Source organism: Lepisosteus oculatus, chromosome 2, assembly GCF_040954835.1.
Source record: "Lepisosteus oculatus isolate fLepOcu1 chromosome 2, fLepOcu1.hap2, whole genome shotgun sequence".
NCBI lineage: Eukaryota > Metazoa > Chordata > Actinopteri > Semionotiformes > Lepisosteidae > Lepisosteus > Lepisosteus oculatus.
In genome coordinates, this window is record NC_090697.1 from 61,802,071 (window position 1) to 61,826,320 (window position 24,250).

At 34.8% G+C, this 24,250-nt stretch overlaps 1 protein-coding gene across 2 annotated transcripts in view; it reads right to left on the minus strand.

Annotated features, from left to right (window-relative positions):
* ush2a (Usher syndrome 2A (autosomal recessive, mild)) overlaps nucleotides 1-24,250 on the minus strand; it is a 409,409-nt gene that overhangs the window by 338,833 nt on the left and 46,326 nt on the right. For both annotated transcript variants that reach the window (XM_015346259.2, XM_069180084.1), the window contains exons 11-14: nucleotides 19,087-19,282; nucleotides 12,341-12,988; nucleotides 5,596-5,779; nucleotides 189-352 (exon numbers count right to left, since the gene is read on the minus strand). In XM_015346259.2, coding sequence (XP_015201745.2) covers nucleotides 189-352; nucleotides 5,596-5,779; nucleotides 12,341-12,988; nucleotides 19,087-19,282 — 1,192 coding nt within the window. The remainder of the gene's footprint in view (nucleotides 1-188; nucleotides 353-5,595; nucleotides 5,780-12,340; nucleotides 12,989-19,086; nucleotides 19,283-24,250) is intronic.

Here is a 24,250-nt window from a genome sequence, read left to right on the forward strand (position 1 = left end):
ATTCTACAATGCTGCTTAGAGGTTTCCTTCAGTGATGCTGAAGTCTGTGGGTTAAAAGAAGACCAAATGTACAGTAACAGAACAATTAGCACATGCAATTAATTTTGCATAAAAACAAACACAATGTGTACATTATTATTTGTACAAAATGTATACATTAATATGTATGATTCATTTTTTTAACTTACATTTACTACATCCCAAATAGTTACCAGGATCCAGATGACTGGCTCCTGCAATGCAGACATCACATTTTGAACTGGTCACAAACTGCTTACAGAAACACTTTCCAGAGAGTGGGTGACAACTCCCATTGACACTTCCTGCACGGTCACAGCCACACATATCACATCTAGGAGAGAACAGTTAAACTTTGCATCAGCATAGTTGAAATAATTAACACTCTATGCAACAAGTTTATATGAAGTTGCACTTTAGAAGTAACAATGGAGACCATCTGTGAGAAAACTGGAGACAAAACTTGGTGTACACTATTAACAGCCCAGCATAGTGTACTTCGTACAGCGTGCTGCACTTTAGTTGCAGGTGTGTATAATTTAATGCCCCCTGTATTCCAGTATTAAACCACCTCATATACACAAGATATTAAATGCAAGGACATATTTATGTTTTAATAATAGCCATCATATTGAAAAGCGGAGCATACCCATAGTATAGCTATTGAAGGGCTCACAACATCAGATTGCTAGAATTTGTAAAATGTATGTGGCCAAAAAACAGTATTGTAGATGCGACAGGAGCTCCTGAGAAGCAGGAAGAAGCAAATGACTTGTGATGATATCCCACATTGACTTCACTTTTTGCTGCAAGTTTGTTACTAATGGCATCTACAATCCCATCTTGAACAGAATTGATTTCGATAAAGTCTTAATACCTTTGCTAAGAGTAGACAAGTAACTGCCCATTTAATACCCATATCCACACATAACTAACACTCTTACTGGAGCCATTTTATACCCTTCTCCACACATAACTAATACTCTTACTGGAGACAAAGAGTTCCCAATTTAAGCAAGCTGATTAAAATGGAGTGCTCATTTCCAATCCCCATTCTGAAGAACTCCAATCTAATAATTCTTATGGGTAACCCTAAATCACCTGTAATTTAATGATAAGGAGCATTTATTTAAGACACTGATAGTTTAAAGACCACCTATAAAATATTGGGGTTCTCCAGGACCCTGTCCAAGATAATATTTTTTTTATTTTTCAAAGAAAACATGCCTGAGATCATCAATAGCTACCATTGAACCTACACTTATAGAAAGTGTAGGTTCAATGGTAGAACCTACACCTCAGCATTCTGAAAGCTAAGGAAACACAATTTATCAACTGTGGAGCCTTCTTCTGGCATGAGGCAGAGAGGCAAAGTAGAAGATACTTTAGATGAGAAGTAGGAGAGCAGTGTGGAAAAGTGCATGAAGCAGGTGACACTGAGTGTCCTGCTCTCTGCCCCTTCTTACCTAATCCATATTTTGCTTTCCTACTGTATGTCTTATTTATCTGCTACTTGAAAAGAAACATGGGTTCTTTTCCTTACCTTTCAGATGGACTGAACCTTTACCTCTTCATTATTATCACAATGAGCTTCTAAATCAGAAGAAATGTATTTTAAAAAATGCTGAAGTCTCACTGCCTTTTGTCTTAAATATTATACAAGATAAATGAAATTCTATTGCAAAACCATCCAGATTGGTATGGAGTCTAAAGGCAGCTACAAGAATATAGTTATGAAGTGCCAAAGATTTTAAATGAAACTTAAGCTGCCTTTTTTTGCACCCACAAAACAGGAGGAATCAAATCCTTTGTGTACCTGATCAAAAGGAACACACACACCACCTACCTGCAATGTACCTGTACTCTCACTGACAACATGTCACTCTGAAGATTTGCTGAAAATGGTTTTGGCAATTGGGTAAACATAAGTCTGCAGCTTTGTCTGATAATAATAATAATAATAATAATAATAATTGCTTACACTTATATTACGCTTTTCTGGACAATCCACTCAAAGCGCTTTACAGGTAATGGGGACTCCCCTTTACCACCACCAATGTGTAGCATCCACCTGGACGGCAGTCATAGTGCGCCAGAACGCTCACGCTATCAGTGGGGAGGAGAGCAGTGTAATGAAGCCAATTCATACTGTAGATGATGATTATTAGGAGGCCATGATTGGTAAAGGCCAATTTGTAAATTTGGTCAGGACGCCAGGGTTACACCCCTATTCTTTTCGACAAACGCCCTGGGATTTTTAATGACCACAGAGAGTAAGGACGTCGGTTTTACGTCTCATCCGAAGGACGGCGCCTGTTTACAGTATACAGTAGTGTCCCCGTCAATATACTAGGGCATTAGGACCCACATGGACCGCAGGGTGAGCACCCCCTGCTTGCCCCACTAACACCTCTTCCAGCAGCAGCCTTAGTTTTTCCCAGGAGGTCTCTCATCCAGCTACTGAGCAGGCTCACACCTGCTTAGCTTCAGTGGGTTGCCAGTTGTGAGTTGCAGAGTGATATGGCTGCTGGGCTGATTATATGAAAAACTCACTGGATGCAAATTAAACTTAAAAAATGATACTCATATTTAATGAAACTGTTATACAATTCGAAGGCTTTTCCATTTGGGACCTCATTCTACACTAGGGATTGGGCAATAGAAGAGGCATAGGATTGTGCACATGACTAAAGTCATGTCAGTGTATGGCTTCTCTTTACCATTCAGAAGCAAAGGAGACCAAGACAGCAGGTCACCAAGAGTAAGTCAGTAGGTAAGCAGCAGAGCAGTATGCTAATCTAAACCATTTAAACACTTCATTTATTTTCATTTTTGCTTCATTTAATAGACCTAATTCTACATTAATACCGTTAGAGAGTATTAAGAGATAAGAGAAAACATGACGCAAAAAGACATAAAAAAGGCTGGTTCTGTATGAAAAAAGCTGTACAAATTTTACAAAAAGAGACAAACAAATTTGGTTAGCTGTTTGGTAATTCTGTTACAAAAGTAAGAGTAACAAAATTAGCACATTTTTATATTTAAAGTCAAAGAGATATTTAAATACACCTGTATTTGTTATTAGTACTACAGTACTACTACTACTGTATGCTGTCGGAGATCATACTTTTAAATTCCAGACCGCTGTCCTGAGAATCTCCAGCTATCGATGTCCATGACATTCTTCCCTCTACCCAGGCCCCTTAAACGGACCCATTCACAGATACTACTGATATCTCTGACAGCTTTCTTGGTCCTTATGTCAGTTCATGTTCATATTCGCCATGGACTTTGCATTAAGTAGTATCTGGGGCAAACATTTATCACCTTTCAAATGGTTGGTAAAAGCTAGCACTGCATAATTATCTGCAAAGTTGTTCTCTGAAATAGTTTGTTCTCTTTTTTTAGCTTTAAAACATGTTTTGCCTTCAAAATAGCCTTGAGTATTATTAAAAAACTGTTTGCAAATCATATATAAAACAACAAATAAGGAAAATTCATCTTTCAGAAGTTCAAAGTGATAGTATACATGACTTACTTCAGTAGCACATTAATCAAATCAAAAGCCAGTTATAGACTCAAGAGCTTCAGAAATTTGATTTATTGCTTGTATTTTTGTATTACATTAAGGTACAGCACAAACAAGAAAATAAAATTACTTTTGTCTGTAATGTATTTACAACTCTATATACAGAAAGCAAAGAAATTCTTTATAGATTGTGCCTCCATAATGTTTCTATCGTTTCTATTTTATGGAAAGATGTGACCATTGAATGAATGAGTTTCATTAGTTACTTGGAATATTCAATGGGTTCTAAGAACTCCTGTTGCAGAAATTTTGGAGAAAGTTCACCAGTGGCCTGAGTTCACTTCTTCTTGGTTAACTTGCAAAGGCTGCTAACCCTTTTTTCCACATAAAAAAATACAGTTAACGTATTTTATTGACTTTAATGGGTACCCATGTATGCAGAATCTCTTATAAAGGTCTGCTTAGCTTCAGCAACAATAAGTAATGGCTATGGGAACACTACACATCGCGACTAGTAATAGTAGTACTAATAATAATACAAATATGTATAACCAGACAAGCATCATAGATAAGTTAAAACAGTAAACAAAACAAAAAAAGATTTAGAACCACCTAAATTCATTCAGTAGACAACACAATCATGTATATACTGTAGTTATGGTGTAGGCAGCTTTGTCTGAAAATGGGCTAATTCTAACTCCAGCTCAAGATAAAAATGATCAAATGTGTTGATATCTTAAATCACGATACATTTCTGTGCCTACTTAATGAGCTATTATCATCTCAGTAAATCACTGACCATTTCTCCATTTCTATCATTTTAGAGAATGAATCATCACTTATATCTTATTAAAGTCTGAGGTTATCTGAATGTATTTGTGCAATGACCACCTACTTCCATATTTGTACAGATCTACTTTCAAACAAGACATAAAATCTGTATGTTTTAATCATGTTTTGAAGACACAGCAAACAAGGCTGAATGAACTTAAGTCTCTTAGATTTAGTTGACATCACTTGAAGACATCTTTCACTTTGAAAATAAAAATAATGCCATTTTTATTAGCAATTTAGACTTAATGAAATTATTAACTCTGCTATTTGTTTCCCTAGGTTTTCTGCCATCCTAGCTACTCAACTAAAAATAGCTTCTGAACAGATTTTGTAAGGCTGAGTCAAAGAAAATGCCAAAATAAAAAATGAAAAAGGAACATATTAAAACATTTAATCATGTTACTTTTTAGTTAAATCAGATTGTAATTTGCAAAACAGAGTTAAAGAGTTTGTAATTTTGGTAAATGTTCTTGATTCGGGTATGAAAGATTGTAAAGAGTTTAATTTCTTTATTTAAGACCATATGCTCATGCCAGTGTGCTCCAATACTGTATATCATCAGGCACTTCTAATGCATGATGTATTTACAGCTTAATTGATATCTCCAACAAATCAAGTGCGCCAAGAGCATTAAAATTCTCTGCTTCATTTACAAAGGGGTTCCTTTAATGACTATTTCGACCTTTGCTAGCTGCATTTGAACCTTCAGGCCCATAACCAGCTAACCATTTCAAAATAAAAGGGATGGGTCTGAATAATGTACGGACGTATTACCATTACAATTTTTTTTTCAAGAAAACTTAAAACTCACATACTATTTTTGGGTAAATGTCAAAATATTGAACCTTAACAAATATTTAGAGTAAAAAGGTACGGGGAACTAAAATATGCTCTCAAATATCTGTTTGCTTTGAAAGACTATGTTTGTGTTTTATTACCACTGGATCGCTGTTTGAATATTTAGTTCTAAAATTTATTTTCAAAAATTTAAAAGGATGAATTTGACTTTAATCCTGGACCTTCTGTTTCCCTGCTTTTCATCTCTTCAGAAAAAAAAATCCAAACTGGCAACAGCAAAGTGCAAAGTAGCCTGATAATCAGAAGCAGGAATTTTACTTCAGAATTTCAACGGGTACCATGGTATTGAGAACCCGAACTGCCTATTAAAATAAGGAAGAAACAGAAAATCATCCACATCATCTGTGAGCACTTGCCTTCCATTTTCAGGGTTGAAGCCAAAGTACTCATCCAAGCACCGGTCACACCTGCGTCCTGTCACTGAGGGATCTCTACAGACACACTGGCCTGTGGTACCACTGCAGTCCACACCAATGGACCCTACAGCATGGCAGTTACAAGGCAGGCAACTGGTTGCATTGAGTTGTGAGAGATAAAAGCCTGTTTGGGAAAAAAAAAACACATACATTTTGAATTTTAAAGTATTTCTGTAATAAAAATAAGGTAAGTTAGGGTTTTCTTAGAATATGCTCAGGCTGATTTGTAATGAAATAGTTTCTCATGCTGTATAAAGGTTTATTACTTTTTTTGTATAGTTTCTTACATACTGTGTATCCTGTTGTGCAAGCGTGATGAACTCTGCTGTTTTTTTCCCTAGGTTTTCTGCCATCCTAGCTACTCAACTAAAAATAGCTTCTGAACAGATTTTGTAAGGCTGAGTCAGAGAAAATGCCAAAATAATATACATAAATGAGTCCATGTTGCTCTACCATTATATTTTCTGAAATGCCACTGCTTTTAGCAATCAGAGGTTTGTTTCTACATTGCAGCCTGAAAGTTATCATGCGTTTCCATATTCAAGCTGAATTGTAATTTTTGTGGTGTTTCAATATGTCAGCTTAGCAAACCCTAACCTTGCTGAACATGATACAGACATAAGGGCTATCTCAAATGACACAACAAAAGATATGTGTACTCTCAAAGCTTCTGAAAATCATTATGAAGTCATTACCAATTTAAGAAGCATAATAGAGATAAGATACCCACTCTCAATGGAGTAGGCTTAGTCGGTGCCTTATAATTAATGAATTAGAAGAGACACATTTCTCAATGTTCAAAAATGAAAAAACAGTAATCCACCTGTTGCATTTACTGGGCTTTGTAAGTTTGTAGCAGTTGAATATAATAGTAAAAAGTAATTAATTAAAAACAATATTATTCACAATTGTTGGTTTTGAATTTTTTTTCTGGTTTTTACTAACTTAATATGACACACTTTCTGAACACAAATTAGACATTTCATGAATGTCCTAATGAAGACATCAACTAGTAAGGCAAATGGTCTGGTATTTACAAATAAGAGCAGTTCTAACAACATTTAATAACATAAAATTTCTGTGACAAGACACACGCAATAACAAAGCCTAGAACAAATTAATGTGAAAAAACGTATAGGACTTTGAGGATCCAAGCAAATACAAATGATAAACCAATACAAAAAACGAAAGAAGGTATTTTCTGCAAAAGCCTGAATAGACAGGAACCTCCAATATAAAAAAAACAACTGTTTCAGGTTAGTACAATCAAATTAACACTATTTACCACTTGTTGAGAACTGAGATCGAGATTCAATGGGAGGATGTGAGAGAGATGTGTGAAGGGGTCACCTGGGTGCAAGATTAGGATCTAACCTTCTTGTTAGAGAGTCAAACCAAAGCACAGTACATTCACTTAGTGAAATCCAAACTAAAAAAAATACACCTTATAACTTTAGTGGATGCAAATGTCTTTAAGTATCGACAGTCACAAACTCACTAATGGATTTGAACAGTGAATACCACAGACATGCTTCATACAAGATGTCTCTATCGTCTATTTTTTGAAGCCTGGTTTTCTGCAGAACAGGAAAGCCTGAATGGTTAGAATAATTAAATCTTAGATTAAGAGCTGAACTGTACTCAGATAAATACTTAATCTTGAATTGGAAAATGCAGTAAGTTATACTTCTTTTAAGGCGATCAAATTTCAAAGGTAGTCAGGGTAGTTTACAGAGGATGGGAGTTATGTGCTAATGCAGAATAGTTTTAGTAAGCATATGAGTCTCAGAATTCTGAGCCTGAATTCTGTGAAACACTGATACTTAGAAGATACCCCATTAATTACTGTAAATAATTACAGTAGTCTAACCTTGATTTAAAACTTTAAGAGGAATATAATGAAATTCTTATCTTAATTTCTTAATTCCTAAATATATGTATGAAAAAAATCTTTGGACTTTTTGAAAATTAAAATGTTTTTTTTTATTTAAGATATTGGTAAAGATTTTAAGACAACAGAACAGCAACACAAAATCTACAGTGTGACTCTCCCTTACCTTAACCTTAATAATAACGTTTATTGCCCATTGCTGTGATGTGTTTATGAAGGGAAAAAATAAGCTTAGATCACAAGAGTCCATTTCAGACTCCAATATCAATCAGAAAGAGCTGTCTTTGAGATGCTTCAGTCAAACACAGATTCCCACAGGCGAAAAGTTTTAAAAAAACACGCCCAAGAGGGGAGAACATTAACAAAATAACCTACTTTTTTTCTCTTAAAGTTTTCAGTTTACTGCTGCTGGACAAACTGAAAATTGATCATGTCTTATTTTCAGCGTTTAAGTGATTCATTTTAAAAGTTTAATCTGTGTGTAATCACATCTGTCTATGTGTAAAATGCAACTGAGATTTTCGTATGCATTCCAGGAAAATGTTAGGCTTTTCAATTTGTGCTCATATTTCATTTTGTCAATATGGTTTGGGGAACTTTTTAATATTATTTATATTTATTTAAAGTTGAGAAGGGTCTTTGTAGATACTTTTTCTGCAGATGCAGCAGTATTTTATAAGGTGGACATTCAGAACTGGTTTGAACTGAAAAGGACAAATGCTGGACACAAGGGCTACCGTGTAATTCTATTCTGTGTTATACAGGAACATTTGCTACGAAACTAAGTAACCAAATGTGTTGAAATACGTTCTTTGGAAAATAGGGAAGAGGAAGATGAGCGTAATCCTAGAATTCTGCATATCTGATAAGCAAAGGGAAGTGTGAAAGATAACAGAAAAATATTTAAGGACTGTTCTAGTTTAATTGCTTTGAGAAAAATACATTGAGCTTCTCTGTGTGTTTTGCTCCCATGCGCATAAGCTAAAAACTTTGTTTAATTTCTGAAACGGACTCCTGATTTTTTAAGGGGAAGTGGGAACATTCTCTAACAGTTCTAATGCTTTACCTCACAGATTGTGTGTCAAATAGCCTGGGATATAGACAAGAAACTGATCTTTACTTCTGATGTGACTTCACAACAGGCATAACCGTTTACAATATATTTAAAATATTGGATTTGTTTTTACTGTGATGTTGAAGCAACTGTTCTGCCTCCATTGCTGCTGTTTTATAATGTTCACATAAAGATTTGTTGAGTATCTACATTGTAAATAATACACAATCCAAAGGCACTACAGTAAGTAGACTCTGGAATGTTTTTTTTTGGTTGCAAAGTCATCACTTTATCAGTTATGTCAGCTGATTTATGTTGCAATGAAGGCGATATAAAAAAACCAAATAAACAATACATTCGAATATTTGCAGCTTTTAGTACCACACATTGAAGAAGTAAGGATAAATATTATGCTGGCCATCACCATTAAGAGATGTACTGTACGTCTTTAAATGATGAAATCCAACTAAGGATGACTGATCAGATTGATGATGGGTGCTTTGATTGTTGTTACACTCTAGTTATCTACTGAGAATAATCTGAAGTTAGCAAATTTATGGACACAAAACACTTATTTTAGGCAATCCAGGCTGACTTCAAAGATACTTTACTTTGTTGGTGTTTTTACTTACAGTAAATAAAAGGATCATGATTACTAAACTCCATTAAGTCCTAGTACAAAGCAACAGCTGGTGCTTTTGAATGAGGGAACAGGTGTGCCAGCAAAATGACCCCAGTCATCCACTGCCAGCTCACATCAAAATACAGCTAGCTGGGTTAAGATTGGAAACTGGCCCTGTGAGAACAGACATTCTCAGAATGTGAGCCTACCAGGTGTTGGTGGTGGTAGTCCTTGGGTCATTCACCCTTGTCCATCAGGTGACAAAGTTTTCTAGAGGTTTAGCGGAGTCAGAGCTTACTGCCAGCCTGATGGGCGAGCTGGCAGGAGATTATAGAAGGACAGTTGGCAGCTGAGCCAGACTACTGACTTAGCAAAGGCAAGGTGCCAAATGCACATTCCTTTAAGTGACAACTTAAAAACATTAAAAAAAAACAAAACTAAAAAAAGAAAATAATGTTTTTCAAATAATGAGCTTTGCAAATATTCTGGTTTCTAAAATGAATGAATGATAAACCAGAAAAGTACAATTTCTCACATACCATATATAAACTTTATTAATATACTGTAGACAATATTTAGGACACTGTTTAGGACTAAACAGTTATGTATAAAGAAAGGCTTTTTATGCTTTACCTGGAAAATGTATCTGTATGAAACAAAAACAAATACTAACACAAGGGTAATCTAGATCTAGATCTAGAGAGTCGGACATGTTTCAACTAATACGTGAATAACATCCATCCATTTTTTAATTGCTTTATGCATATACACATAGGGTCATGGGGTAAACAAAGCCTATCCAGGCAAGCAATGGGTGCAAGGCAGAATATGTTCATAACATGAAATAATTATATTTTTATTACTTGAGGTCTCCTGCTGTTGAAGATACACACACTGTCTATTGAAACAGGTTGAAGGTGTTTTCGGGCAGCATTTTGTCATCATCCTAGCTAGAATGGCATTCAATATATTTTAAGGTTGTCCATTTTATTCACAATACAATCAACCTACTGTTTGTTAAAACTGAGATCTCAATGTCAAATAAATTTGATCTCACCTAAAACACCTAAAACAGGTAAAAACAGGTACAACCTGTGGTATGGGAAGTCAAATGATGGTATATTACACATTTAATTAACCAAAAAAAACTAAGCCTACAAGTGCTTCACTAATATTTAATGAAATTAAAAGGATGTGGATTTCACCCTTCCATCTCTAGTTTGTAGCATCCAAAATCAGACCTCATGATTCATTGTCTTGCACCTTACTTTGGGTATTTTGGGTATATTGAGTGTAACGTTAATGTTTAACAAGTGGTGCTTTATTTTACCTTTCAACTTATACTGTATAGTACGTGAAATGCATAAGAACCAGCATTCATATTGTAGAGTATAAACACAAATATTTTCTTTCACTGAAGAATGGGGCAATTTAACGTGACTGATGTTATCAACACCTCCTCTCAAACAACACATGAAAGCCAGCAAAATACTTGTGACAGAAAATGTAAAGGAGGACCTCTGAAAAAGTACACACCCGAATAATGCAAGACATCCATTATGAACCAGCAACCCAGGAAACAGAAAACCAGTTTGAGAAATCACTGAGCCAAATGAACTAATTAAAAAATAGGTAGGCAATAGTGTACAAGACCAGAGAGTAATTTAGCTTAAAAAAACAGAGTTAACACTTATACCTGAATGACAGTATCATGAGATCTTTATTGACCATAATTAATCTTAACCTCAGTTTAACATCTTATTCAAATGGCTGAACCTCTCAAACCACAGTATTCCTTGGCACCATACTGGGGCACTGGTTTGGGAAGTGGCAACAGAAGCAAACTTAGTACTGACTAGGCTCAAGCTTACTTAGCTTCTGAAATTTGACAAGATCAGGATAGATAATATAAGCATCATTTTGACCTTTACAATTACTCTGAATATTTCACTCATATGCACTTCAGCGTTTTCATTCCACCATGGACTCTTAATAAACTTCTTAATGCCTTGGATTTGAATCAAATGTTCACTTAATTGGTTTTTATTTCCATTTTTTCCAGATGCTTCCCATTGAGGATTGTAAGAAACATACTGTATAAAAACTGGTATTCTGTGGCTCTCCAGTACTAGGAGTGAATATCATTGTAACATTCCTTTCCTTCATTACATAGCCAAAGCAGCAATGTGGAGCAGTGACTTCTACACTCCCAGCTACAGGGCTGGTGGTTCAAATACCAGATAGATCACTATTGCATCCTTGAGCAACATACTTCATTTTAAATAAAGTAATAAAAACCTCATCCTAATAAACGTCTAACAAAGCGTTGAAGAGAACTGTATAAGATGTTTCTGCAAAAACAAAGTGTGTTTACACCAATACCTCTTACATGAGTAATTTAGGAATGGGGTCAACAAGACTTGAATGGCATTATATTATATGTTACTGTATATATATATATGTTATACATTTATATTTATGTCACTCTATTAATAATTTAGAAATGTATCTCTTAAAGTGTTCGGTAATGTCATTTGTAACCCCTAATTTAAACTGTTACCATTAGTACCATCACATTATAATAAAAATGGTTATAGAGGCTCTGCCCTATATAGTCTCTTACTGTATGAAAGTTTACTACATTAGAGTTTAAGTAAAGCACAGTTTACAGTTTACGTGTGGTAAAACCACTGAAGAGCAAAGCTAAAATAATAAATTTAATTTGCATAATGAAATAAAGACATTATGTGCCAACAGGCCCTCTGTCAGATCACAATCTGAAATTGCTTGAATAAAGAGGGGAAATTAGGTTGGCCAGATCAGAATGTACCAGCAGAATTCAGCCAGGACATGGGGGACAATACATGAACCTACACTTAATCACAGTGCCATGGGATCTTTCAATGACTACTACTTAGACAGTCAGGACCTTAGTTTAATGTCTTATCCAAAAGACCTCCTCAGCTCTTTGTCCTACATATGGGAAATAAGATATCAAATATCAAAACTACCATGAACATTTACGATGCTACCTTATCTGTCTTAAATTTGACAAATCTAAAAACATCACATACAAAATATTATCCACACAAATAGACATTGAATTGTGTGTACTTACCTGACTTACAGGCATTACAGTTTCTACCTTGTCGAGTGGGCAGGCACACACATTGTCCACTTACTGGGTCGCACACTGTCCTGGCCACAGTCCCCATGGGTTCACACTCACACTGTTGACAGCCAGCATCTTGGTTGGCAGCAGTGAGATTATAGGAGTGTGGAGCACACTGGGTGCACCTCAGGCCTTGGACGCTTGTTTTACATGGACACTGGCCAATTAACTTGTCACAAACAGAAGACCCATTAACTGTCCCGTTTGTTTCACAGTCACAAGGTAAACAACCTAAAGAACCACCCTGATGCAAGCTATGGTAGCCATCCAGGCAGGTATCACACTGCCGTCCCACTACGTGGGGTTTACAGACACACTGGCCTGTCCAGGGATTGCAAATGGTACCAAGAACAGTCCCAAATGGATTACAGTTGCATGGCAAGCAGGTTCCAGTAGTGTTCAATCCATAGAAGTTCTCAGTGCAGGTGTCACACTGTAGCCCACTGACTCTGGATTTGCATTCACACTGGCCACTGAATGGGTTGCAAAATTGGTGAAGGGAGCTGTTTCTCTTACAGCTACATGGTTCACATCCATCGTGATTTGCAGCATTCAGGAATTTAAAGCCATATTTGCAGCGATCACAGAAAAGACCTACAAAAAAGGGAACAATATAAATGAAAAGGAGAAGTTAGGTGATGCTATTTATTCTCTAATAGAGATTTACACTTGGAATCTCAGACGATCACCCTTCTGCTTTAAACGTCTTTGGACTGAGCTACACCATTTGGCATGTTGTAAAAATAAAAGTAGATGAATGATATTAGATACCATGATAATAACTTTACATTGTTCTAAAAAAAAAACATCAGTTGTAGAAGCTAGAACCATTGAATATAGATACAATTTTAGGTTTCATAACACATTTCCCATTATCACACAGACCCTCAGATCCACAGATTAATACTTAACTAAGGATTTGATTGTTACAGTAGAGTACCTTACATTTTTTAATACTGTATATAATTATAATCGTTTCTGTAAATAAATTTTATGAAAACAGAGTAAGATTACTGAAATAATGTTACTGTAAGAACATTATTTGAACTGCAGGATCGTATTACACAATACTCACCACTGAAGTACAATATACGATGGGATGTTCACAGTAGCTGTTCTTGATCAGCTCTATATACAGTATAGTGGATAAGGTGAGGACTTATCTAGCTAATTAAACTAGAATGAACAAGTAGACAAAACTGCATGAATTTGAGTTTCAGAGCATAGGATAGCATTCGTTGTTAATGGGGCTTTGTTTTTTTCACTGCAATTTACTGTATGGATTTACACACTGTTCTGACCACTCACTGTAACTATATTTTTAACATACTCTACACTGCAAACTCAAAACACTGTTCTAGCTCTTATAATTTATGTATGGACAGTGCTGCCTTTCTTAAACCAATATTTTTACAGATAACTCCCTGAACAGCACTGATTCTACCACCGTGCAGTCCACCCTCCATTAGATCAGGATTCTTATAAAGAATCGGATAGTAGAAAACAACTAATTTTAGTAGTAACGGTATTACTCTTAGCATTAGAAGTCATAGTAGTGATAGGATCATCTTTTTATCTTCAGTAAGCTAACAGTTCTATTAATGTTATATTTAATACTGCAGTACTTTTTACAACATAATTTGTAGCAAACAAGCAATGCCTTTGAGGGCAATCCTGAAGAGACGAGGCATAAGTAAAAAATCCCAAGAGCAAAAAAGAAACTTGTTTATTATGTCATTGAACATATCACTTGCGCTATGTCAATGATTTCCTACGGTGCCAATTTAATACAATTTAATCAAATTGCTTGCACAATGTGTGGGTCATGTCAGATAAGTTGTAGAGATGTCTAAGAGGAGATCTCAAACAAGTATTCAAAATCCTCAATGGTATTCACAAAATGAACACAGTGGGCTTTGTCAGAATAAAAAGTGAATCACAAACCAGAGGACACAAATGGAAACTACAGTATATGAAAATGCATTTAAAACAGAGAACGGGAAGCACTTATTTACCCAGTGGGTTGTGTGAGCATTGAAGAGGATAACCTTCAATGTTTTTGAAGCTGATACCCTGGCTTTTTGTTTTTGATGAGATTGTTGAATCAATTAGGTACTGACTACCAAATAAGCTAGAGATGGGCCGAATACAAGGATTTCCAACCTGTTACTGACATACAGTGGATGATATCTTTGTATTATCTACCATGTGGGCTAAATGGGCTGAATGGTCTCGTATTGTTTGAAGACCAGAAAGGCAGAATTACCTTGAATTTCTTTGTACAAAAGACCAGGCATCTGTCTTCTCATTAAAGACCTGTCCTCATTGGACAGATGAAACAGAAGTCTGTCTGGAAGGATCTTGATGTATCAGCAAAAAGTGAATTTTCATGCAAATTGCCATTTTTGACCATTAACGTACCCAAATCTCTCTCGATCCACAGTAAAAACAGCCAGGGCATCACAGCTACAATATGCCGTGATTTTAATATATTATTGTAAATGAGTTCCATTGTCTCACAAGCAGAGTAACCACACCCTGTAAAGGCAAACCACTAAGCCACTCTCACAGATACATATTCTGGGACATAAACACACTGAATTGAATCCACACAGCCTATACACAGTATATACTGTACACCTTACATTAGTCAAATGGCAGCACTATTATATGGTTCCAGGAAAAAATGTGGTCTTCCTAAATCTGGTGGTCTATTTAATATATATGATGTAATTGAGATTGCTGCTGTCAAGATTATGTACAGTTAATACAGTAACTGGTATCTGTTTTGTCTGTATTAACAACAGAAACAACAGTGACTTCTATTAAGTACAATATATACCTAAATAATCAAATAAGTAAAATATAAAGCAAGAAAAAGAGAAAAAAACTGCAAATTTCAACATTAGGCAAGGTCCTTTTACATTGATGGATGACTAACCTCAGGCATAACATTTAATTTCCCTAAGAAAAATAAATAAATTAAATAGTACATGAAAGGCGGCAAAATGTAAAAATAACTGTGAGGTTGAAAAGAATTACAGCTCATTTTAAACTATTAAAACAGGTCTACATGGATTCATATCATATCAAGTTTTAAAAATATGCATAGTACTTATTTGAATATGCCATACATATTCCTGACAGGTAATCTATTCCTAATGTTACTGAGCAAAGCCTAGAGGGCATCACATTTAACGTTAACAAGTACAGAGAACTTAGTGCATTTGGCATTTACAGCACATTCCTCCTCCTTTTTATTGAATTTCAAAGGCCTTATTTTATGAATTTACAGATATTTCTACACAGCATACTTTTTTGCCAGCATCATTTGAAATTTCATCATAACAATGTTTTAACTTGTAGAATTAATTATTGCTATTTACCTACAGCTCCAATCCCCACCTTTTTCATGTGTAAACATATATTTCTGATTTTTAAAAGGGGTAAACAAATTCAAATACATTTATTACTTCAAGCATGCTCAATACCTCACAGCACCTATGTCACCATGTTCTGGTGACATAGGTGCTGTGAGGTATTGAGCCTTACTGTATACTTAATCATGACAGGTTTACCATATCCCTAATTACTGTATGAATTCCAAAGTATCCTTTTTATAATTTGTATGTCTTTTCACCAAGGATGGGTGCTATCAATTATTTTCTCACTACATTCCCTTTTTTGCAACATTGTTATTTCGAGAATTTCATTCTAAATAATTGATGCCAATGAGTATCACTTAAATGGATATAAACCTATTAAAAGATATTAAAAACAGTTTAAATACGTTTTTTTAAACCTGAGATTCAGAGTCAACACCAACAACAAATAAGGTTGTAACAATCTGAATTAAATTGTCTCTGCAATTCACAGTAAGTGAAACAGGTAGGGTTATCTTAATAGTAGAAGTACTTATTATATTACACTTATAATATAAATTATTACAGAGGTGATCAACCCTTGTCCTGGATAACCACAGGTCCAGTAGGTCTTACACGTCACCCTTAAATCTTCAATTTGTAAAGACTTGGAGTACATGAGTTACATCTTAGCGAATTACAGAAAATTATCTGATTAAGTCAGGAATGTGGTTCTTGAAAGCTTCTGCATTAATTTCAAATGATCTCCAAACTACTCAATTGAAGAAATTACCTAGCCCAATTGTCTAAACAAAACTTTCTCAAGTGTTTAGAAATTCATTATTTAAAAACTGGCCCATAAAATCTGCTGGGTTTTGACTCCCCAATGACATGGGAGACCACCCCTGCATCATTACATACTGTAGGTATCTCATCAAAAGCAGGTAAAAGCATCACAAGATGTTTTAAAGTGTTATTTGACAATATTTCTAATAAAACAGTCTCTTACAGCTGTACCAATATAAATTACAACAAAATTAAATCTTTCTCCAAATCAATGATCAAATTTACCATGATTTCAGCCATAAAAAAATAATTAATACTTTACAGGAAGGCATATATACACGTATATAGTTTAAAAATATGTCAGTGCATAAATTATGTACTGTAACTGATTAGAGGCAGATAGATAAATGGGCTCCTACTACATCTATCTTCTACAGATACATTTTTTTGTTATTCAACACACTTCATTGCATTTATTAATCAAATTAAATCTGGAGATATACAATTTATATTTTCATGATATATATACTGTATATATGTTTGTTTTGAATGCTTTTTCATATGAAATACTACATACTAAACTACAATATGTGATAATAGTCATTAGTTGAGTGTGATAATGCAGCCATTTTAGCAGAGAAATGCTAGTATCAGTACAGTTTCAGAAATGTTTCCACAAATTCTCCAAAAGAACCTCATTCACACAGCACATTTATGTTGTTACAGAGGTATTTTCGACCATCTATAAAGACAGAGGTATCACAAGTTACGTGATGTCATTGTTAAGGCATCTGTTCCTGATTACATAAGCAGGTAGGGCAGTAATTTTGTTTTCATTATCATGAGTTTGCATTACTTGCAAAGAAGGCATAAAAAGAAAAAAAGGTAAGCACAGTTCAGACAACAGCAAAGAAAGGAAGTAGAGTGGTAAATGTTTGCTGTATCTGCAGGTTTCACGTCTAAAAACTGATTGGATAAAATACTGTCAACACATATAATCTTTTTTGAAACCAGCTCTCCCAGGATTTCCATATGCCAAATGGAGAAAGCATTTTAGAATAGAAAGAGTAAAGTACCTGGGAAAAAAAAACTTTGATATTATTAATAAAATATATAGTACAGTATGTGTGCAAGCAATAGCAATGAGAGAAAAAAAAAACAAATGTGTTCGAAATCTTACAGTATATTTGTATACTTTATAGTTAAGTATCTTCCTCAAACATCAGACCACAGATTATTATGTGGTTCTTAGCAAAATGTTAGAGACACTTGTGGAAGGATACAGATTTTTCCAAATGTGCAAAAGGCTTAACAATAATATATGCTGGCATTGATTTATCCTTTGATATTCTTATCCTTATCTATCCTTAAAGTGACTCCCACCCACTCATGATCAAGGACAGATAAAAAAGGAATTGATTTAAAGATTTTTTCCATGAATATATGATCTAATGAAAATTATTTAAACATTTTTTTTCTAAACTGTAAAATTCTAACTGTAAGTTTAGACTTATTTCGGAAGATATTGAAACCTAGGACATCTTAGTTACTAAAGCACTGCATTATTAAAGAAAAGTGAAAGTATCCATAATCTGGGTCAGCAGTGTTAATGGTGTTTACTATCAAATCAGATGTAAATGAAAATGTATAAGTGTATGTATCCATATGTATGGACTGGGACATAGGCTTCGCAACAATGCAGTTCTCACTTTATCAGTAATGTTCCCTGTATAATATTCCCATATATCAAAATTTCAAAGTGCATTATGTACACAGTGTATTTTGGGCACTTGATAAATTTTGTCCTTATGAAGCTGCTGTTCCCCTCAAACATGCTGGAGGTAATAAATTGCTATAATCAAATCTAATTTCTGAAAAATACCTGTGGGAGCAACAAACAAAAAAGCGAGTCTTGTAAAAAGCATGATAAATAACAGAGAAAGGGGTAGTTTATTATAATCAACTTGGCATTGAATTACAAAATTAAAATTATGTGGCCCTTGATAACCAGACTTAGCAATATACATGATCTTCGGAGTACCATTCGTTTGCATTTCATAAGAAACAGTTCAAAGGCGTATAAAAAAATTGGAACAGATTTATCACAAAGGACCTGAGAAGCATGGAAAACCTCTGAAAAAATCCATTTGGCTGAGCCTAGTAATAAAATTAATATAAAACAGACAGATTCGCCAGGAAGGCTTTAGGTACTGAACAATTTAATCATGTTTTTCCATACTACAGATCTTTGGCAATGTAATTTTGTTCATATCTTTTAAAAAGTATTGCAATGTGTAAATTAATCAAATCATTTAGTCATAGAACACATGTAAAAAAATAAAATTTCAAGTGATATATATATATACAGTAAAACCTAGCTCCTTATTATACTGTGTTTAATAGTAAACCACTGAAATGTAACACCTCTAAAATACAGAAAGCTTGCACTAAAATGTCTTAAATTGCATCTTTTTAGGCATTTTTTGTATCTTTATCTCTGTTGTGCCAAGCCAGACAAAAAAAGCAGCCTTGCTTGTTACGTACCAATTACATTTGCCTTGCACTGGCATTGACCTGAATTTTGGTGACAGGTAATATCTCCTTTGACAGTCCCAGAGGTATTGCAGTTACAAGGGCTGCAGCCATCAGGGTCCAAGGATTGTAGATTATAGAATCCATGCTGGCACTGATTGCATTCTCTGCCAGACACATGTCGCTTACACTTACACTGCCCTCCAATCTAGAAAGAAAAAAAAATTGCAAGATCAATTAGTGAAACTATGCATTGTAAAAAAGATAAAGGTTTTATTCTATATCAGTGCAATCTGGATCATTTTAAGAGGATAAAGCACATTTTAATAACTATATCATTACACGCTGTAATTTGTAACTCATTAGAAATCAGGTGCTCTCACATTCAGAATATTACAGCTTACATGCACCTTCTAAAGGTACTATCTGCCTAACGTCAACCTGTAGTTGCAGAAGATGGACAAAGCATGGGTGCTTTCATTACATCATGGTTTGCTGAAAGGGGGTTTTGTAGTAGTTGCAAGTGAATTCAGATCTAACAACCTAGAAGATATTATGAAAGCAGACAGAGAGAGAAGGAACGCTAAACCAATTTAAACAACAACTGCCAAAATGGAATAAAAAGAATGAAAATTACAGGCAGATGTACAGGAGGAAGGTGAGATCCTAACCTTACACACTTCTGCTTGCCTATACTGTATATATAAATCTTGAAGCAAGGATTTCCTGTCATGCATCTCTCTCGTGTTCCTCCCTTCCACCCCATGTAACCTTTGCAACAACTCCCTAGTTGCTTCACAATAGGGGTGTTGGCAGCCTGAACCTCATGACTGGGCTGCCAGTCCCTCAGTTAGGAGAATTATATCATATACACAAATACAATACTTTTTTAAGTTGGGTTTACTATGGTAATATGTGCTCTGCTGCTAACATAAGTAGTTATCACCAGTGTACTATCGTTCTACAAATTGTATCATAGTATATCACATTTGCATCTGATGAAAATAGTTCAGAATACAGAAAATGATTATGATATACTCTATTATTTTACTCTGGATTTAGAAAATTACCATGAAATGTTGAATAGACAAGACTTATTTAAGTAGAATGATCAAGGCGTTACCTACAGTACATTACCATTCTAAGATTTACTGTGGCACTGTAGTTTTGTCTATATCATAATATATCATGGCCAAATCATGGATAAACAGTGTTGTAATACAGTTTCTGAAGGGGCACATTATTTGTGAAATCCTTCCATTTTCTATCTGCTTCTTCCAATTCAGGGTCACAGGGGAGCCAGAGCCTATCCTTATATTTAAAAGATCAAAAGATACTAAATGGAATGTTAATGTTAAATAGAAAGTCAGTACAAAAAAATAAGTTACATACAGTAAATATGAGCCTTCATGTGTTTATATTGATTTTGAGAAACATCTCATTAGGAAGACTGTGTTTAATCAATCTATTGGAAAATTCAACCCCTATGATGAATAAAAGCATAGCCTTTGACATTTGTCTATATTCCCAGAAGGAAAAGGGACACATGAAAAGTTAGTTGTTAAACTTGAATCAATCAGGACTAGTATATGCATTTGGTTAAAGAATGGTTAATTAATAAAACAGGGAACCTGTAAAAAGAGGATATCCAATACACAAAGATCATTAGCATAAGTATAATTACTGGAAATGCAGTTGTGTAACAAAACATTATATAGAACATAACTAACATTGATATGATCTAAAGCATTTACCATATACATGTACTGTAGCTAAGATAACTAGAAACAGTACCTTTAAGGATTTTGGCCATTCTAACCCTAGCATGAACAGAAATTAGGAAAGCATGGTGCTTTCCATTTTTGTGCCCTTTATTATTTTACTGTGAAGCTTTTGGATATATGTCTACCAGCTTTGAATGGAATGATGCATTTCTAACCCTCTTTTTTAATTTCCACAATTTTCTTCTTTGAAAACTTGCACAAGCTGTGTCAAGGCCCACTGTTTCTACAGTTTTTTGTCAGTCTACCTGCCTTAAAATATGTTAAAGCACTGTAATTAAATTTCTACATTCTCTATCATAGCAGTTTCTTTTAAAATAGAAAGGAGATGTTTTCAACATAGCTCTATCTAGATCTCTTTTACTTAAGGAAGCAGCTGAATGCAACATCTTTAAAATATGATATTGCCTTGTGTTCAAGTTATAAAAACAAAGTAAGAAAAATTAATACATTGGAGTGGCTTTGTTATAACCCCACACAATAACCTTGTTAATAAATGAATTGGAATGCTTTTTGACTGTGCATCTTCATCACTAAGAAGACTTATTCAAGCACTAAAGCAAAAGGCAATTCAATCTGACTGTGATTAATAGGTTTCTGTTATGTTCTAATTAAGAACCCCCATCACATCAAAACTTGTTATAACACAGATAAACAAAAACTGAGTCTTACTAATTACACACAGTAACACAGCCACTGTGAAATCAAGTTCATAATTCGAAAATGTCACAGTCTGGATATGAACTATAGGCTATAGGACTCACTCTGATTTCCACACAGAGGTTTTTATCAGCTCAGGCACTCTTGTGCATCCCTCATTAAAAAAAAAACATTTTTATCAAACATTTTCATCAAACTTGGTGGGTGGAAAAAATAAACTGCAGTTTTTTTCTACAAGAAAATGTAAACAGAATAGCAGCAACATGCTACATTAATCACTACATTTTAACAGAGAAACTAAGTATAATCTTTATTATATTGACAGTATACACTGAAGTACAGATGCAGCCATTCAAAATGAGCTGGATACGCTGTGGTAATATAATAATAATAAACTTTATTTTATATAGCGCCTTTAAAGGTGGCTTCTCAAAGCGCTTTACAGGATGACAATAACAATAAATAAGAAGACTACAACAATAAATAAGAAAATTTCACAAGACAGGTACTACGCGGTGGGCGTGTCGCATCAAAACATGTCATATTGCGGATTTCGCGTCATACTCTATTTTACCATATGCAAATTAGATTATGTTAATAGCATCCAGAATCCCCTTGTAAAACCGCCAGGTGGAGCTAATAAAGCTTAACCTCTCATGTACAGCATTTGAGTTGTGACCAGAAAACACCTGGTTTCGAATCCCGATCACTGCTGAGGGACAATCTTTATTCAATTAAGAATTTAAGTTGTATACTCTTTAGACTTTTAAATTTAAACTGTGTATTACAGCATGTTAATCATTATACATTAAAAAGTTGGTATATTTTATGAAAGCAAGATTGCTCAGTTGGACAAAAGTACACAACTTACCACCTTTATCATAATTTAATAATATTACTAATAGTATTAATAATGAATGACCTTGGACAAGCTGTAAACTCAAAGTATTACCCTGGTCCACATTATTTGTAACTGTCTTTTTAAACAAAAAGTAACATTGACAAAAAGTAACACCACAGCACTTCGTTGATCCGATCATGCGTTCGTTTCCAATCATACAAAGTAAGTCTTGAGGAATTCTGACTCACCATGCCTTTCACATGCTCATAAAATATATTAATTTAGGAACATAAACATATTACTATATGTGAACTGTACTGTATATGGCTGGTGCTGGAAATTCAGCACAACCAGCCAGCCAGCACTGCCCCACCTAGCCGAGAGAGAGAGGGGGAGCGCACACAGGGGTGCGGAACCAGGGAACTATTTACACGAAAACTGGCGATCTCCCCAGACTGTACGCTTGTATCACAGTGGTTCAGCTGCACTGGTCAGTGGCTTTCCTAATCCCCACCCTGACCACTAGCACTCCTGTCCTGCCCCTCACTGTGTACCCTAGCTGGGCACTCTTCAGCCGCAGCGCCGGGCGAATGCGCTACATTAATGTAGGGCTTTCGGGCTCATGTGGGTTTGTACCCTACACCCTGTGGTACCAATGTGTACATACAGTACGAACATGTTGTGAAATTTAGAAATATAAAAAATGTCAATATAGTGTCCATAATATTTGCAATTTTAATTTTTCAAACAAATGTTTATTCACGGCGATAGCTGGATTTGAACACCCAACTTCAGCCTTATAAGTTAGTCATTTAAGCCATCACGACACAGACGCAGTCATCCACTAAATAGTGAAACAGAAGTACACATATTTGTGCAACATTACATGAATATACTTATATCGTTATTAATTTCTTCAGATACGCGATTCCATATGATATTTCCTATTAATCAAATTCTAAAAGTATGCTTTTGTTTATTCCAATAACGAGCATATTCACAGAAAAGGTTAAAACGATCACTTTTCACAAAGTATATAAACGTACAGTAATATGGTCAGAAGGAGCACGTAAAAACGTTTCCGAAATAACCACATGTAAACGTTTAGGGAGAAATGGAATACTGGTGTGTATTTTTTCTTTAAATTACCAAGACCAGCAATATACAGTTTACATAATATGTTTATGTTCTTAAATTAATATCGTTTATGATCATCAGACGCGCTATGCTCCTCTTTTTATGCTCAGCTTTTCAGTACCGACCAATGCACCACAAGTGCCCCTGTCGGTTATTTTGGCCAACCAATCACGTACCGCGGTATGCCGCAGTGGCTTGTGGGTAGTTGCAATCGGTACAGGTTTGTACCGCGGCGTTTGAATGGCTGCATCTGTATATATTATATACAAGTAAACAGTATACTGTATATTATAAACTTAACCATATAAAATATTTACACATACTGTATATATTTACTCTAGAATGTGAAAAATGAGCAGAAGGAAATCTAATATTTTACTATCCCATTTGATAACATTCACATCATAGCCATTTGGTAAAGGTGTGAAGTGAGTTAAGCTTGTCGTTCTGTTACAAACAGTGTAACATTGTCTTCTCATAGCATTTAAGCAAAATAGCAATACAGCTTCTTTGCCAAAAAGCAAATGGGCTTAAATAATAAGGACAATTCATTCCTATTATGTGCCTAATATTAATTAGAATTATTCAGCATCAACATCTGTGAAATACTAATGAATTATTTTGTTTCTAAACTACTTTTCATTGGTAAACTTACATAAAATTAAGCCAAATGATATTTATAACCAACAAAAAAACATGGTTTATGAACCCATTAAATGACACATACCTAAAGTTCTATTTATTACATGCATTAACT